This window comes from Danio rerio, chromosome 14 (assembly GCF_052040795.2).
Source record: "Danio rerio strain M-AB ecotype USA chromosome 14, GRCz13ab, whole genome shotgun sequence".
Taxonomy (NCBI): Eukaryota; Metazoa; Chordata; class Actinopteri; order Cypriniformes; family Danionidae; genus Danio; species Danio rerio.
In genome coordinates, this window is record NC_141034.1 from 725,001 (window position 1) to 740,000 (window position 15,000).

General features: G+C 39.8%; 2 protein-coding genes across 6 annotated transcripts in view; both read right to left on the reverse strand.

Moving 5' to 3' along the window:
• spry1 (sprouty homolog 1, antagonist of FGF signaling (Drosophila)) overlaps positions 1-8,296 on the reverse strand; it is an 8,445-nt gene extending 149 nt beyond the window's left edge. The window contains exons 1-2 of one of the 2 annotated variants that reach the window (XM_087280925.1): positions 8,045-8,296; positions 1-3,160 (exon numbers count right to left, since the gene is read on the reverse strand). The exon at positions 1-3,160 is cut by the window's left edge and continues 149 nt beyond it. In XM_087280925.1, the coding sequence (XP_087137051.1) occupies positions 2,233-3,111 (879 nt within the window). In that variant the 5' untranslated portion in view covers positions 3,112-3,160; positions 8,045-8,296 and the 3' untranslated portion in view covers positions 1-2,232. 2 annotated transcript variants of the gene reach the window in all.
• A 3,280-nt stretch (positions 8,297-11,576) lies between these two features.
• afg2a (AAA ATPase AFG2A) overlaps positions 11,577-15,000 on the reverse strand; it is a 56,803-nt gene continuing 53,379 nt past the window's right edge. The window contains exons 18-20 of one of the 4 annotated variants that reach the window (XR_015507047.1): positions 12,955-13,265; positions 12,078-12,466; positions 11,577-12,019 (exon numbers count right to left, since the gene is read on the reverse strand). Coding sequence is in view for 2 of the 4 variants with exons in the window: in XM_087281078.1 (XP_087137204.1) it covers positions 13,080-13,265 (186 nt within the window). In the remaining 2 variants the exon portion in view is untranslated. Of the gene's footprint in view, positions 13,266-15,000 lie in introns of all 4 variants that reach the window. The other 3 variants (XM_087281078.1, XR_015507048.1, XM_087281077.1) reach the window with 3 other exon arrangements.

Below are 15,000 nucleotides of genomic sequence, written 5' to 3' on the forward strand. Positions count from 1 at the left end.
TAAATATCTTTTTACAACAACATTGACAACATCCACAAGGAAAACAGAAGAGATTGAACAGTCTTCAACATTTGCTTTTTCAAAAATAGCCTTAAATTCCTCTTCTGCATCTGAGCGTACATCTTTACATGAACACAACGGCTGCCGCTGATCTGTCAGAGCTCAGTCCGTCCTGCTACAGAGATCTGGCATCAAGTCCTTCACAGGTTTGGTTTCCATTAAAGCACCGTCGCTGAACTCTCTGCTGTCGGACAGTAGCTGCGCACAGTCAACACCGCTTCACTGAATAAACCTGCCTGAAACATCCTCAGAGAGGGGGCGGAGCTTATTGGGTGCTCATTAACATATCTCCTATTATAGGTGTGTTTCCGCATCCTGCAGCAGCTTCCCTCAGCTAGAGATACATTTGGATACACAGCGGGTAAAACAAGTATTGAACATGTCAGGAGTTTACCTCGTACATATATTACTGTAAGAGTTGTTGACATGAAATTGACCCAGATTTTACATGACAATAAAAACATACTGATAAAGCTAACTCTCGACTCGAACTAGAGACATTCTTGCTGTGAGGCCACCACTGAGCCACTGCTGTATTTAATATTTAGTCATATAGAGGATGGAGTCTCTGCATTGCTCAGGTGTGATCTGATTCCTATGATTGGCCAATGTTTCCTCATAATTCTGCCAGCAGCTTTATTTTCTGTTCTGAAATCAGCTGAGCGAGGCCTCTCAGTAGCTTTATACTCATCTGCTCAATACTTTTCCCTGGTGTCATTTCATTTTACCACACACAGCTAAATTCCTGAACTAATCAGTTGTGTTTTCTTTGCATGTATGGATTACTTTAGTTGTTACCGACATCTGCTGACAATTTCAAGTCATCAGCACCTCTAGAAACATGTGAAGAGTGAAATGTTCTTCTACAATGAGCATTTCTCTCAGCCTCTTCTGTGTATGTTCAGTTATTTCACTTCTATGACTAAGAATAGGTACTTTGGGGTGGAGCTACAAGTCTTTTAAGGCGGGACTTTCAATCCTTTGGGGCGGGGCTATCAGTCCTTTAAGGCGGGACTCTCAATCTTTTATGGTAGAGCAGAGCTATAAGTCCTTTAGGGCGGGGTTATCAAATCCTTAGGGCAGGGTTATCAGTCCTTTAGGGCGGGATTATCAGTCCTTTAGGGTGGGGCAATCAGTCCTTTAGGGTGGGGCAATCAGTCCTTTAAGGCGGGACTATCAATCCTTTATGGCAGAGCTATCAGTACTTTAGGGCGGGGATATCAATTCTTTAGGGTGGGGCTATCAGTCCTTTAGGGCGGGGATATCAATTCTTTAGGCTGGGGCTATCAGTCCTTTAGGGTGGGACAATCAAACCTTTATGGCAGAGCTATTAGTCCTTTAGGGCGGGGATATCAATTATTTAGGGCGGGGCTATGAGTCTTTTAGGGAGGGACTATCAGTCCTATAGGGCGGGACTATGAATCCTTTATGGCAGATCTATTAGTCCTTTTGGGCGGAGATATCAATTCTTTAGGGTGGGGCTATCAGTCTTTTAGGGCGGGATTATCAGTCCTATAGGGCGGGACTATGAATCCTTTATGGAAGATGTATTAGTCCTTTTGGGCGGGGATATAAATTCTTTGGGGTGGGGCTATCAGACTTTTTGGGCGGGACTATCAGTCCTATAGGGCGGGGCTATCGGTCTTTTTGAGAGGGACTATCAGTCCTTTAGGGCGGGGCTATCAGTCCTTTAAGGCGGGAATATCAATCCTTTAATGCAGAGCTATTAGTCCTTTAGGGATTTCAATTCTTTATGGCAGGGCTATCAGTCCTTTAGGGCGTGGCTATCAGACTTTTGGGCTGGGGCTATCAGTTATTTAGGGCGGGGCTATCTGAACTTTAGGGCGGGGTTATCAGGGCATGTCTGCCCTGCTTTTATCCATTCATCAATCTTCCTAGATTGTGTTTCACAACACCCGTCTTCCAATTATCCAGTATTTTTTAGTATTTTCTCTTTTTAAGACCGTTTGAATCAGATGCACAATACGATAGTGGAAAAAGTCTTTCATTTCATGCCACAAATAACCAAACACAGACATGGGAGGCTGAGCAAAATGCTCATTTCAGCAGACAGTGTCTGATGGCATTGATGAACTCTTCGTATTTTAGTGAGAGAAATCCTGTCGTGTCCGCAATACTCATTTTACCCCCCATACACCATCAGTTTGTGCCTCAGGATGGTTTCCCCGGCGTGTGTCCCGGCGTCTGGTTCCAGCTCTGGAGTTTGCAGTAAACAGTGTTGGAGTTCTTGCAGCGGCAGCCGGGCCGCGTCAGCCGATCATGGCAGGAGTTGCAGGCTTTAACGCAGCCTTTAGCGGGCAGATAGCACAGCAGGCAGGGGAACAGCGTCGCCATCAGGCCCATGCACAGAAAGCGCGAGCAGCACTGCGGATGCGATAATGAACACGGCCTGTCAGCGCAGGCGTCTCCAACATCGTCATCGTCCTTGGAGCAATGATAAAAAATGCCCTTCACCAAACACATGCACGTGCCTTGCTCTATCACGTTCTCCGCCGAACACAAACACAATCCGTTGCATGCGAGCCGCGCCGGCAGCGCTCGCGGAGCCGTGCACTCGCTGCATTTACACTTCCCGCAGCTCTCGCAGATGTACAGATGCGCAGAGTCTCTGCTATCCGCATGCATCTGTTTCAGGGGAGCGTCCGGCGGCAGAAAGGGAGCGTTCAGAGATTTGGGCTGAGTCCGTACGCTGTTCCTGTGATGCTGTGGTGTTCTGGAGAGTAAACCCAGCTCGGATCCTGCACTGCTGCTGCTCTCGGAGCTCCCGGTGCTGGTGGATCTACTGAGACCCGGCGGACGCACTAATAACGAGGATTGTGGCTCGTAATTATTGTTGACGTTCACCAGGATCACTTCATGAGTCCTCTCGTGTTTGTGTGCGTGACGCGGTGGCGGTGGTGGTCCCGGGGCCGGTCTCCGGGGGACTGCCGGGCCCTCAGTGTATTCGTTATTACTGCGAATGGCTTTGATCTGGTCCAGGGACAGGACGGCCCCGGGGTCCGCATGCCCACGCTGACCGCGGAGATCCATAAGACACGATCAGCAGCTCCAGACCACACAGCAATGCTCATCTGACAGCCTGAGAGACACGGAGAGAGAGAGATGAGGTTTTATAAGTGCTTTATTACAGTTATGTAGGGGTGTAGTGGATGATGGTTGATCCGTGATCTGTAGCGATCATAACCCAAAGTTTGGAACACACGTGCCCAATATAAGGATCGCAAAAAGATTGCGTAATTCAGATCACATATATGAACACATTTAATCTGCTCTGTAAAATATGATGATGGCTGAAGAAGTTGTGGAGGCATCTAAAGCCTTTCCTAAGTTATCACCAGAGTTTTCCGCCAGTAGTTTATCCTGCATTAATGCATTCAGTGTAGAGCTGCACAACTCATCATCATTAGATCGGGATGTCAATTCCAACACCTATGCAACATAATTATAAAGGTGAAGATGATGATGATGATGTGCACATATTTATTAATCCTTCAAAGCGCTGCGTTCAGATCTGTGTTTAATCGTGGAGGTCTTTTGAGTGCAGTTAGAGTTACAATCCAATAACACAGGAGAACTGAGAGCCGTTCATAGTTCAGATATAAACACTGAAGTTTACAGTAAATACATGTTAAATGACAGGTTCTAAGATGTGTTTCTCGCAGTGCTGTTTTAGAAATAAATGGAAAGCAAGCTATTTGTCTCCTCCTCATTTTGGCTGATCGGAAAACTGGTGCGATCCGAACCGTGAGATCTGTGATCTGTCACACCACTACAATTATACAATTATAAATCAATTAACAATGCAAAAAACACATCTTATAGCAACATATATTTGAGATAGAGGGATTTGAGGTTTTATAAGTACTTAATTACAATTACACAACTATACTCTCTAATGAATTGTTGCTGCTTTAATATTTTTACTTTAATTAAATGAACTTTTCCAGTCATCTGACATCAATCAAACTGAGTAAACATGCGGAGTTGAACTTAGTCCAACTTAAAACATGCAGATGAACCTGGAATAACTTATTAAAATAAGCTGAAGTAACAGAAAGACATTTGCTGCATGACTTTTTTTCAGTGTGTCAAACAGCAATCTACATTAAACAACAATAGCTAAACATTAAATTAATCTCTACCACAGACAAAAGCACATCTTTACAGCACCATATGTTGGAGAGAGAGATATAGAGTAATATTAGGACAGAAAAATATTATTACTATCAATTATTTTATTATTACTTTACATTTGTTTATTTATTCATTTATTTTTTTATTATTATAATTTATTATACTATTTATTGTGTGTGTGTGTGTGTGTGTGTGTGTGTTTGTATATATATATATATACATTTGTAACATGTGTCATGCCAATAAAGCAATTATTGAATTAAATTGAGAAAGACAATGCAATTTAATTGTTATGATGTTTAGTTTCTATTATTTTGATCTTTTTTCATAGTTATACTCTTCCACATATATCAAGCTTTGGCTATGTTGTCTTTTTACAGTCATGTCAATTATTAAAAGTAATCTGAGAGGGAGAGAACGAGGTCTTTCACAGCCTGCAATTAATGCAACGGTGTTTGCGATGCCTATTATCCACATTAATTACGTTTAAACATCTTTCTGTGATGACCTGATTAAGCTCTATTTCTACTGTTTTTTAATTAAATGCAGTTAACATTTGTAGTCAGTTTGACTGATGTCAGTGATATTTTCAGTGCACTTTTAAGTGGACTTTTTAAATTAATTCCCAGAGGAGCAGGTGATATGATTGATCGCGGCTGGCCTCTCATTGGTAAACAGCAATAATCCAATCAGATTGATCCAATCCTACAATAAATAGACCTATTTCACACTACTGCCTTATCTTTGTTTTGGAAGAATCCCCCCTTCCACCTTATCTCCTCTTTTTTTTACCAGGAGGAGCTCTCGAGAACTACCTGATCTTGGACCCCCTTACATGCTAAAAGACCAGGCGGGAGTTATCTATGAGCTGGGGTTAGGGTTAATATATATATATATATATATATATATATATATATATATATATATATATATATATATATATATATATATATATATATATATATATATATATATATATATAAAATTTAATTTTAAGGCATTGGTTATAACCATCACAATTGAATGGTCTTTTAAATAACTAAACATTGGTTTATCTATATATTCTTTTGCATTTAAAAGTATAACAGAAGTATAAAGACAAGAATAACACATTAAGATGTTGCACAGGTATATTTTGGGCAATAGCCAAATACACTCTATGAGTCATGAATATTTTGTTATATGCCAAAAATCATTAGAATCTGACATAATCATGTTTCATGAAGACATTCAGTAAATTTCTTATGTTAAACATCTCAAAAATATATGTTGATTAGTAATATGCATCGCTAAGAACTTCATTTAAGCAACTTTAATTGTGATTTTTCTCAATATTAAGATTATTTTTGCATGCTCAGATTCCAGATATTCAAATAGATTTTTACACCCGAATATTTTCCAATCCAAACAACAATAAAAACCTGTTTTTTTATTTAAATTTGACTCTTGTTTTGTGCTCACATATTAGAACTTTTTCTTAATAAACACTAATGCATGGACACCTTCACAATGCATTACACATATTTAACCACAAATACTTGTAGTATTATTCACTTAAAGCTTATTTTACTGGATGCATCTTTTTAGGACCCTTATTTTTAAGTGCACTTGGTCAAAGAAAAGCGTACCGGTAATCTAGCATTAGTGTTTACTGGAGCGTTGTAAAACTGTTGAAACACATGCACGCTCTCCGGGGCCCCACGCTTTTGTTTTTCACTTCCTTTGGGGGTTCAAGCCTTAATTAGAGGGTCAAACCCCCCGGACACACCATTCACACCCCGGTGTTCGGGATGCGCGTTCACAGCGGGTTATTCGCGCGCTCGCGGATCCGGACTGGACGTGTGCAGATGTACTTACAGAGACAGCGCTCATAAATCAGTGTGTGTGTGTGTGTGTGTGTGTGTGAAATGCGGGTCTCGAGCTCTGTTTCCTCTATTCACAGAGACATTTAACCCCCGACCAGAGACATCACACGCACACACACACACACACAATCAAGCTGGTGGTTGTTAAATACACTGTAAAATCATCTGTTATCTGAACAATTTCCGATGGAGAGTTGCATTAAGGGATGTTGATCTCTGCTCTGTTCACCTTTGATGTTGAAAATTCACCTTTACAGTTTGACAAAGTGACTTTATTGACATTTGTGTAGTTTGAAATAATATATTGTACAATAAAATAATATCTAGAGTAGAAATAATCTGTAAATGAACAGAAAATGTGCTGACCAGGCTTTTATAGCGTTATATACAACACAGCACAGACAATATAGCCCTTTAAACCACTAAAAATGTTTATAAAAGTCACTTTTTTCGACCTTTCCAATATTGAACGTAGCTGGAAGAAAGATTAATGTCCCATAATGCAACTCAAAAGCAGAAATTAAAAGAAAAACAAAAATAAAATACGAAAAACTGCTAATTTACGGATATTTTCACAGAGTATGCTGTTTATTATTATTGTTTAATTCGAAAATGTTGGTTGTTCATTATTATTAATTGTTTTTCTCGCTACTAATATAATATGTCATATGTTCTGTATAATGTAAACATTACAGATGCTTTACCAATGCTATATATAACTTTTGCCATGTCAATAAAGCAAGTTTGAATTAAATTGCTTTGAGAGAGAGAGAGAGAGAGAGAGAGAGAGAGAGAGAGAGAGAGAGAGAGAGAGAGAGAGTTGACTATTAACTTTGTACAAACCTCAATAAGCACACAAGTGAAGTAAAGTACAAATACTTCCCGTGCTGATTTGCATGTGTATGGCTGCTTAACATTAAAATGCAGAGCCACACCGAGCAGGAAGACTTCAAATCAAACACTGAGCTTCACACGCTTTATAATGCACGACCGGCCATCACAAGCAAAACACAACCAATACATGGAAAATACCACACAATCAGCGTTTTACTTTAATATCAGATGCGCAATTAATATTAACAACGATCGAAAGTCCTATGCAAATGATTTCCCCTGTTAAAAACACTGTAAAATATCCGGTAATTAGCAGTTTTCGGTATTTTGCGCTTCATGTTTTTAATTTTTGTTATTTTTTCACTGTTTATTTCTGCTTTTGACTTTCATTATCAGCTCTTAATGTTTCCTTTGACAACTTTAAGCCTTATTAAGAGAGTTTTCCGAACAATATTATTAGTTTAAAGTGAAATATCGTCTGGGTTGGTGTTGCACATTGCGCTATAATACATTGTAATACTACTAGTAGCCTATATTTTCTGTTGATTTACAGACTTATTTCTTCTCTAGATAACATTTCTCATTCATTGTATTACTTTAAACCACTAAAATGTCAATAAAAGTCATTTTGTTAAAGTGTAGAGTTGAATTTACAACATCAGAAGTGGACAGAGCAGAGATCAACATCCTATAATTCAGTTCAGCACCGCAAATAAACACAAAGCACAGAATCTGTTCATTAACAGACATTATTTAAAGTGTAAAGTCTCTATACACGAATAAAAAGACGAAGTAAATACGATTACATTAAAAAAACATGAAGGTTCACGAAAAAAGGAAACTTATGAATGAAAACAAGCCTGCGGGGGGGAGGAGTGTGAATGAGTGTGTGTGTGTGTGTGTGATGTGTGTTCAGACTCAAACACACACACACACACTCACTCACTCACTCACACACAGACACGCATAAAATAAAGTGTATAACGTGATTAAAGTGAGGTTTTGGAGTAATGAACGCGCATATGGTGAGCGTGTCGCGCGCGGGGCCCTGCAGAGATCTGCGCTCACACTCGATCCAGATTAAATCCGAATTTAACAGCGCAGATGTGCGTATAAACAGCGATACATACCTACAGATAGACTCCCATATTGTCAAATCCATCAGTCCATGTGCCAAACATCCATCAACGTGTCCAGAACGGTGCCCGAAAACAGCGCGTGCCCGCGAGCGTAACATCCAGAGAAACTCCGCGCGGTGGCTTCAGCTCGAGCGCTTGATTCCCGCAGAAAAACCGGAGGAAAGAGCGGAGAAAATCCGTTAAAATCCAGGAGTGAAGCGCGCTCGGGATCCGCGGCGTCCGGCTCTGACTGTGCGTGAGTGTGCGCGATCAGATGCGTGCGCTGTTTTTGCGCGCACACACATACACACACATACTGATGAATGAAAGAGGATCATGGGCAGATGCAGGAGGGGCGCAGCGCTGCGTTTAAGGTGGATCAAGACACACACACACACACACGCGCGCACACACACACACACACACTTCAACATTTCATATTTACGCACAAATCTCTCCAAAGCCTAAGTACTTACAGATTTTTACGTTAATTAAGATTAATTAAAAGTTAAAAGACTAACATAATTATAGGCTTGTTTGCGCTATTATACACCGACAGTTTACTACTATTATATTGACATTATCCCACGTGGGAAAAATATAGTCTATAATTATAATATAAACACAGAAACAGACACACAAACACACACGCAAAAGTGTGCAAATGTTTGTTGAATGAATGATCCAGCATGTTCTAATATTAACTATAGTTAACTGACAAACTGTAATAAATACTATAGTATACTTTGGTTTCAACTACAGTAAACTGTGCTGTACTGTAGTATAACATATAGTTGTAAACACTACAGTATTGGGTCATTTGTTTTTATTACTATAGTTGCTGTGTTACTATAGCAACTGTAAAATCACCACAACAGATTAATTACCATAGTTTTTGTGTTACCATAGCAACTGTAGAATCACCACTACAGATTTATTACTGTAGTTGTTGTGTTACCATAGCAACTGTAGAATCACCACAACAGATTTATTACTGTAGTTGTTGTGTTACCATAGCAACTGTAGAATCACCACAACAAAAAATACTGTAATTGTTGTTACCGTAGCAACCGTAGAATCACCACAACAGATCAATTACTGTAGTTTTTGTGCTACTATAGCAAACTGTAGAATCACCACAGCAAATCAATTACGATACTTGTTGTAACCATAGCAACGGTAAAATTGCCACAATGGATTAATTACTGTAGTTGTTGTGTTACCATAGCAACTGTAGAATCACTGCAACAGATATAATACTGTAATTGTAGTGTTACCATGGCAACCGTAGAATCACCACAGAAGATCAACTACTATAATTGTTGTGTTACCATAGCAACTGTAGAATCACCAAGTTCTAATTCAAGTTCTTTATAAAATAATTGTAAACCACTAGTATTTACTAAGATATTTAGTTTTAAATCCAGATAGTATAATGTGATTTAGTGTTTGGTGTGATGTTGTAATAGTTATCTCCATTTGATCTGTCATTTAATCCACAACTGGTTCTGGTAATGAATGTGTAATTAGTGGATTATTATAAGTATTAAACGCGTTTAAGGCGGATTGCTCGGCGTGAAAAACACGAGAAGCGCTGGACGACCTTAAGAGCTCAACCCCCCTCTCTCTGTGACTGAGTGTGTGTGTGTGTGTGTGTGTGTGTGTGTGTGTGTGGGGCGGATGTGCTGCATCCGGATACATGAGAAAGGAAAGTTCAGCACAAAGTCATTTCATGCATTCAGATGGAAACGAGCCGCAGACACACACACACACACACACACACACACACACACACACACACACACACACACACACACACACACACACACACACACACACACACACACACACACACACACACACACACACATAAATCTTTTTGACATTTAGTTTAAGTATATAGACGCTTTTTAAAAAGAAAAATATTTAAAATACTTATATGCTGTGGCGACCGAAAAGAAAATATGGCAATTTTATATCATACTGGCAATTTTTCCAGTATGATATATATGCTATTATAGTATATATACATGTATTTTATATATAATCTGACATTAATTTGTTAAGCGATTCTGTGCTTGTCAATTTTATTATGAAATGTTTAGTTTATATTAGTAGTTTTAGTACTTCACCTTATTGTATTTGAAGGTTACATTTCTAAAGTGTTATTTATGAAATAACATGTATAATGCCGTTGCTTCACGAAGGATTGCTATTTTATAACAGCCATAACTATTTTATTTATTTTTTTCAGCTAAAAGTAAATATATATATATATATGTGTATATATATATATATATATATATATATATATATATATATATATATATATATATATATATATACACACCCGCACACACACATATGCTTTCGATATATAAATAGCAATATACTATATAAATATAAAATCTACTAATATACACTTTAAGAGGTACACCATACTATTCCTAGTTGGACCCCTTTTGCCTTCAGATCTGCCTTACTCCTTGCTGGCGTAGATTCATCAAGCTACTGGAAATATTCCTCAGAGATTTTGCTCCATATTGTCATGATAGCATCACACAGTTGCTGCAGATTTGTCGGCTGCACATCCATGATGCCAATCTCCCGTTCCACCACATCCCAAAGCTGCTCTATTGGATTGAGCTCTGGTGACTGTGGAGGCCATTTGAGTACAGTGAACTCATCGTCATGTTCAAGAAACCAGTCTGAGATGATTGAGCTTTATGACATGCTGCGTTATCCTGCTGGAAGTAGCCATCAGAAGATGGAGACACTGTGCTCATAAAGGGATGGACATGGTCAGCAGCAATACTCAGGTAGGCTGTGGCGTTGATGCTCAATTGGTACTAATGGACCCAAAGAAAATCTCCCCCACACCATTACACCACCACCACCAGCCTGAACCGCTGATACAAGGCAGGATGATCCATGCTTTCATGTTGTTGAGGCCAAATTGTGAGCCGAGCATCCGAATGTGTCAGCAGAAATGGAGACTCATCAGAGCAGCAACGTTTCTCCAATCTTCTATTGTCCAGTTTTGGTGAGTCTGTGTGAATTGTAGCCTCAGTTTCCTGTTCTTAGCTGACAGGAGCGGCACCCGGTGTGCTCTTCTGCTGCTGTAGCCCATCCGCCTCAAGGTTGGCCATGTTGTGTGTTCAGAGATGCTCTTCTGCAGAGCTCGGGTGTAACGAGTGCTTATTTGAGTTACTGTTGCCTTTCTATCAGCTGGAACCAGTCTGGCCATTCTCCTCTGACCTCTGGCCTCATCAACAAGGCATTTGCGCCCACAGAACTGCCGCTCACTGGAGATTTCCTCTTTGTCGGAGCATTCTCTGTAAACCCTAGAGATGGTTGTGCATGAAAATCCCAGTAGATCAGCAGTTTCTGAAATACTCAGAGCAGCTCGTCTGGCAGCAACAACCATGCCACGTTCAGAGTCTCTTAAATCCCCTTTCTTCCCCATTCTGATGCTCGCATACATATATATTCTGATGGGAAATACCACCATATGACAGATAATCTGACCATAAACAACTCTGAATTTTATTAAACTTGCATGTTTTATTACTCATGACGGCATGAAAACACTCCAAACCTTTACAAAACATACACACTACTCATGTAATAAATTCATCTGACTTTCAGAAAAATCCACATTCAGATGAACAAATATCCATTGTTTGATGCAGCAATGGTTTCAAGTGTTGAACATTATCTAACATTATTATACATCAGCAGAATTCAGACCCAAAATCTCACAATGTCTGAAATATTGATATGGAAGAAGAGTGTAAACGGGAGACGCTGCTGTTTATAGAGGATGCGCAGTGTGTTGGCCTGTGAGCTGATATGCAGGAGCGTCTCTGAGCATCACACACACACACACACACACACGCACACACACACACGCACGCACACACACACACACGCACACACACACACTCTTACGGCTGGATAATGCTGATTGCACACAACCGTAAAACACTGCTTTGTGATCAAATAAAACTTTTATAGATCTACAACTTTTTTGAGGCCAGATGACCACACACACACACACATTTACACACTCATTCACTCACACACTCTCTGTCACACACACATCAGTCAGACATCTGCAGTCTGTTGTGTCTATTGTAGTTGTGTGTTTATGGATCTCAGTGTGTAGTTGTGTTTTTATGGTTGTGTGTTCTTTGTGCATGTGTGTAATTGTGCATTTATGATTTGTGTGTGTGTGTGTGTGTGTGCTGTAGCTGCTGCTGTAGGGCTACAGTAGAGACTCTGATTTAGAGTGTGATGGTTGTGTGTGTGTGTGTGTGCTGCTGTTGATGGTATCTGCTGTAGGTCTGCAGGAGAAACTCTGGGATTCTGAGTGTGATGGTTGTGTGTGTGTAGTTGTGTGTGTGCTGTGTTTATAGGTCTGCAGGAGGAACTCTGGGATTCAGGGTGTGATGGTTGTGTGTGTTTTGTGTGTGTAGTTGTGTGTGTGTGCTGTGTTTATAGGTCTGCAGGAGGGACTCTGGGATTTGGGGTGTGATGGTTGTGTGTTTACGGTTGTGTGTGTGTGTGTGTGTGTTGTGTTTTTGGCTGAGTGTGTAGTTGTGTGTTTATGGTAGTGTGTGAGTGTGTGTGCGCTGCTGCTGCTGGTATCTGCTCTAGGTCTGAAGGAGGGACTTCGGGATTCAGGGTGTGATGGTTGTGTGTGTTTTGTGTGTGTAGTTGTGTGTGTGTGTGGTGTGTTTATAGGTCTGCAGAAGGGACTCTGGGATTCTGGGTGTGATGGTTGTGTGTGTTTTGTGTGTGTAGTTGTGTGTGTGTTGTGTTTTTGGCTGAGTGTGTAGTTGTGTGTTTATGGTAGTGTGTGAGTGTGATTGTGTGTGCGCTGCTGCTGCTGGTATCTGCTCTAGGTCTGAAGGAGGGACTTCGGGATTCTGGGTGTGATGGTTGTGTGTGTTTTGTGTGTGTAGTTGTGTGTGTGTGGTGTGTTTATAGGTCTGCAGGAGGGACTCTGGGATTCTGGGTGTGATGGTTGTTTGTGTGTGTGTGTTTATGGTTGTGTGTATGTGTGTGTGCGCTGCTGCTGCTGGTATCTGCTGTAGGTCTGCAGGAGGGACTCTGGGATTCGGGGTGTGATGATGTTCAGCGCGCTCTGGAAGTGTGTGTCCTTCACCTGTTCAGCTGAGATGCTCTCCTGCAGCGCCTGTAGAGCCGCTTCTCTGCACACTGCTGTCACCTACACACACACACACACAGAGAGACACAAAGACACATATATGCATATATAGAATTGTCCCAAGCACGATTTGATGATTCTGCTTTTATTTCTACACTAGTATTGATGAGTATTGATGACCTGATTCTAAAATAAATAAATAAATAATAAAAAATAAAGAGCCGAATTGGTAAGATGCTGGATGCCCATCTTGTGTCAGCCATGATGCTCTTTATGTAGTGCACTCACTAGTGTGATAATGCATGCATTCAGTGGCATGTGTGTGTGTGTGTGTGTGTTTCTGTCTGTCAGCACAGAGAAGTGGTTTGATGGCAAAACGCCTGACCACAAATTAGCACAGCGTTCAAGGATAAACATGCAGAGCAAAAATCATTTCCTATAATTACTAAACTATTTTTAACCAACAAAACCGCCTGGTTACAGCAGCGCGATATAGAGCCCAGTGCTATTTAAGACACGACCGCATCTCCACATGCAGAAAGCAGACTTTCACACCCGAGCAGGAAGTGAGCGGACAGACTTTATAACAGCCTTACATGTTTACTTCTACTTCAAGATTAAATTATTCACCCTCCTGTGAAATTACATTTATTTAAAAATATATTTAGCTTGGCTGAAAAAAAAAAAAAAAAAAAAAAAAATATATATATATATATATATATATATATATATATATATATATATATATATATATATATATATTTATATAAATATATATATATATATATATATATATATATATATATATATATATATATATATATATATATATATATATATATATATATATATATATATATATTTAAAAACACATGTACAAACTACTGCCTTTGGTTGATTTTTAGACGTTAGAACAGCTTGTTGTACTTGATGTTGCAAACTGAAATTTTCTTATTATAATATTCTACTAAAAATGTGACCCTTATCTGCCGTTTATTATTCCTGGTCATTTCTTCCATATAAAACTGAGTCGGAAGTTCTAAAACAATCACAAAAACGAGCGCACTTCCATATTGCAGAATGAAGCCAATGTTTATTGTGCTCACCTGTTCCCTGTTTGTTATAATACCTCTGCTTATTGTGCTCACCTGTTCCTTGTTTACTACCATGTAGATGCTTATTGTGTTCACCTGCTCCTTGTTTGTTACAATACGTCTGCTTATTGTTTACCTGTTCCTTGTATGTTATTATGCACCTGCTTATTGTGCTCACCTGTACCTAGTGTGCTATCATGCAGATGCTTATTGTTTACTTGTCCCTTGTTATAATGCCACTGTTTATTGTGCTCACCTGTATCTTGCTTGCAATCATGCAGATGTTTATTGTGCTCACCTGTTCCTTGTTTGTTATAATGCGACTCTGTTTATTGTGCTCACCTGTTCCTTGTTTGTTATAATGCGACTCTGTTTATTGTGTTCACCTGTTCCTTGTTTTAAATAATGCGTCTGCTTATTGCGCTCACCTGCACCTTGTTTAAGTGTTCACTGGGATTTTCTTTTGCTCAACGTTTGGTTATTGTCTTAAGTAAGTGTGTGTTCTCCTGTTTCCACCTGCGGATTAAACTCCATGTCAGACTGAATTCCTGTGTCATTATTGTTGCACACTAGCGCTAGCGTGACAGTCCTGAAATGAGCTTAAGTCTGTGATTGTTGTGACGGTGGTGTGGCTCTGCATGAGGTCAGGTGACGAGCGCTTGCTGGATCTCAATAGAGGATCAGGGTGGAGTCTGGAAAAG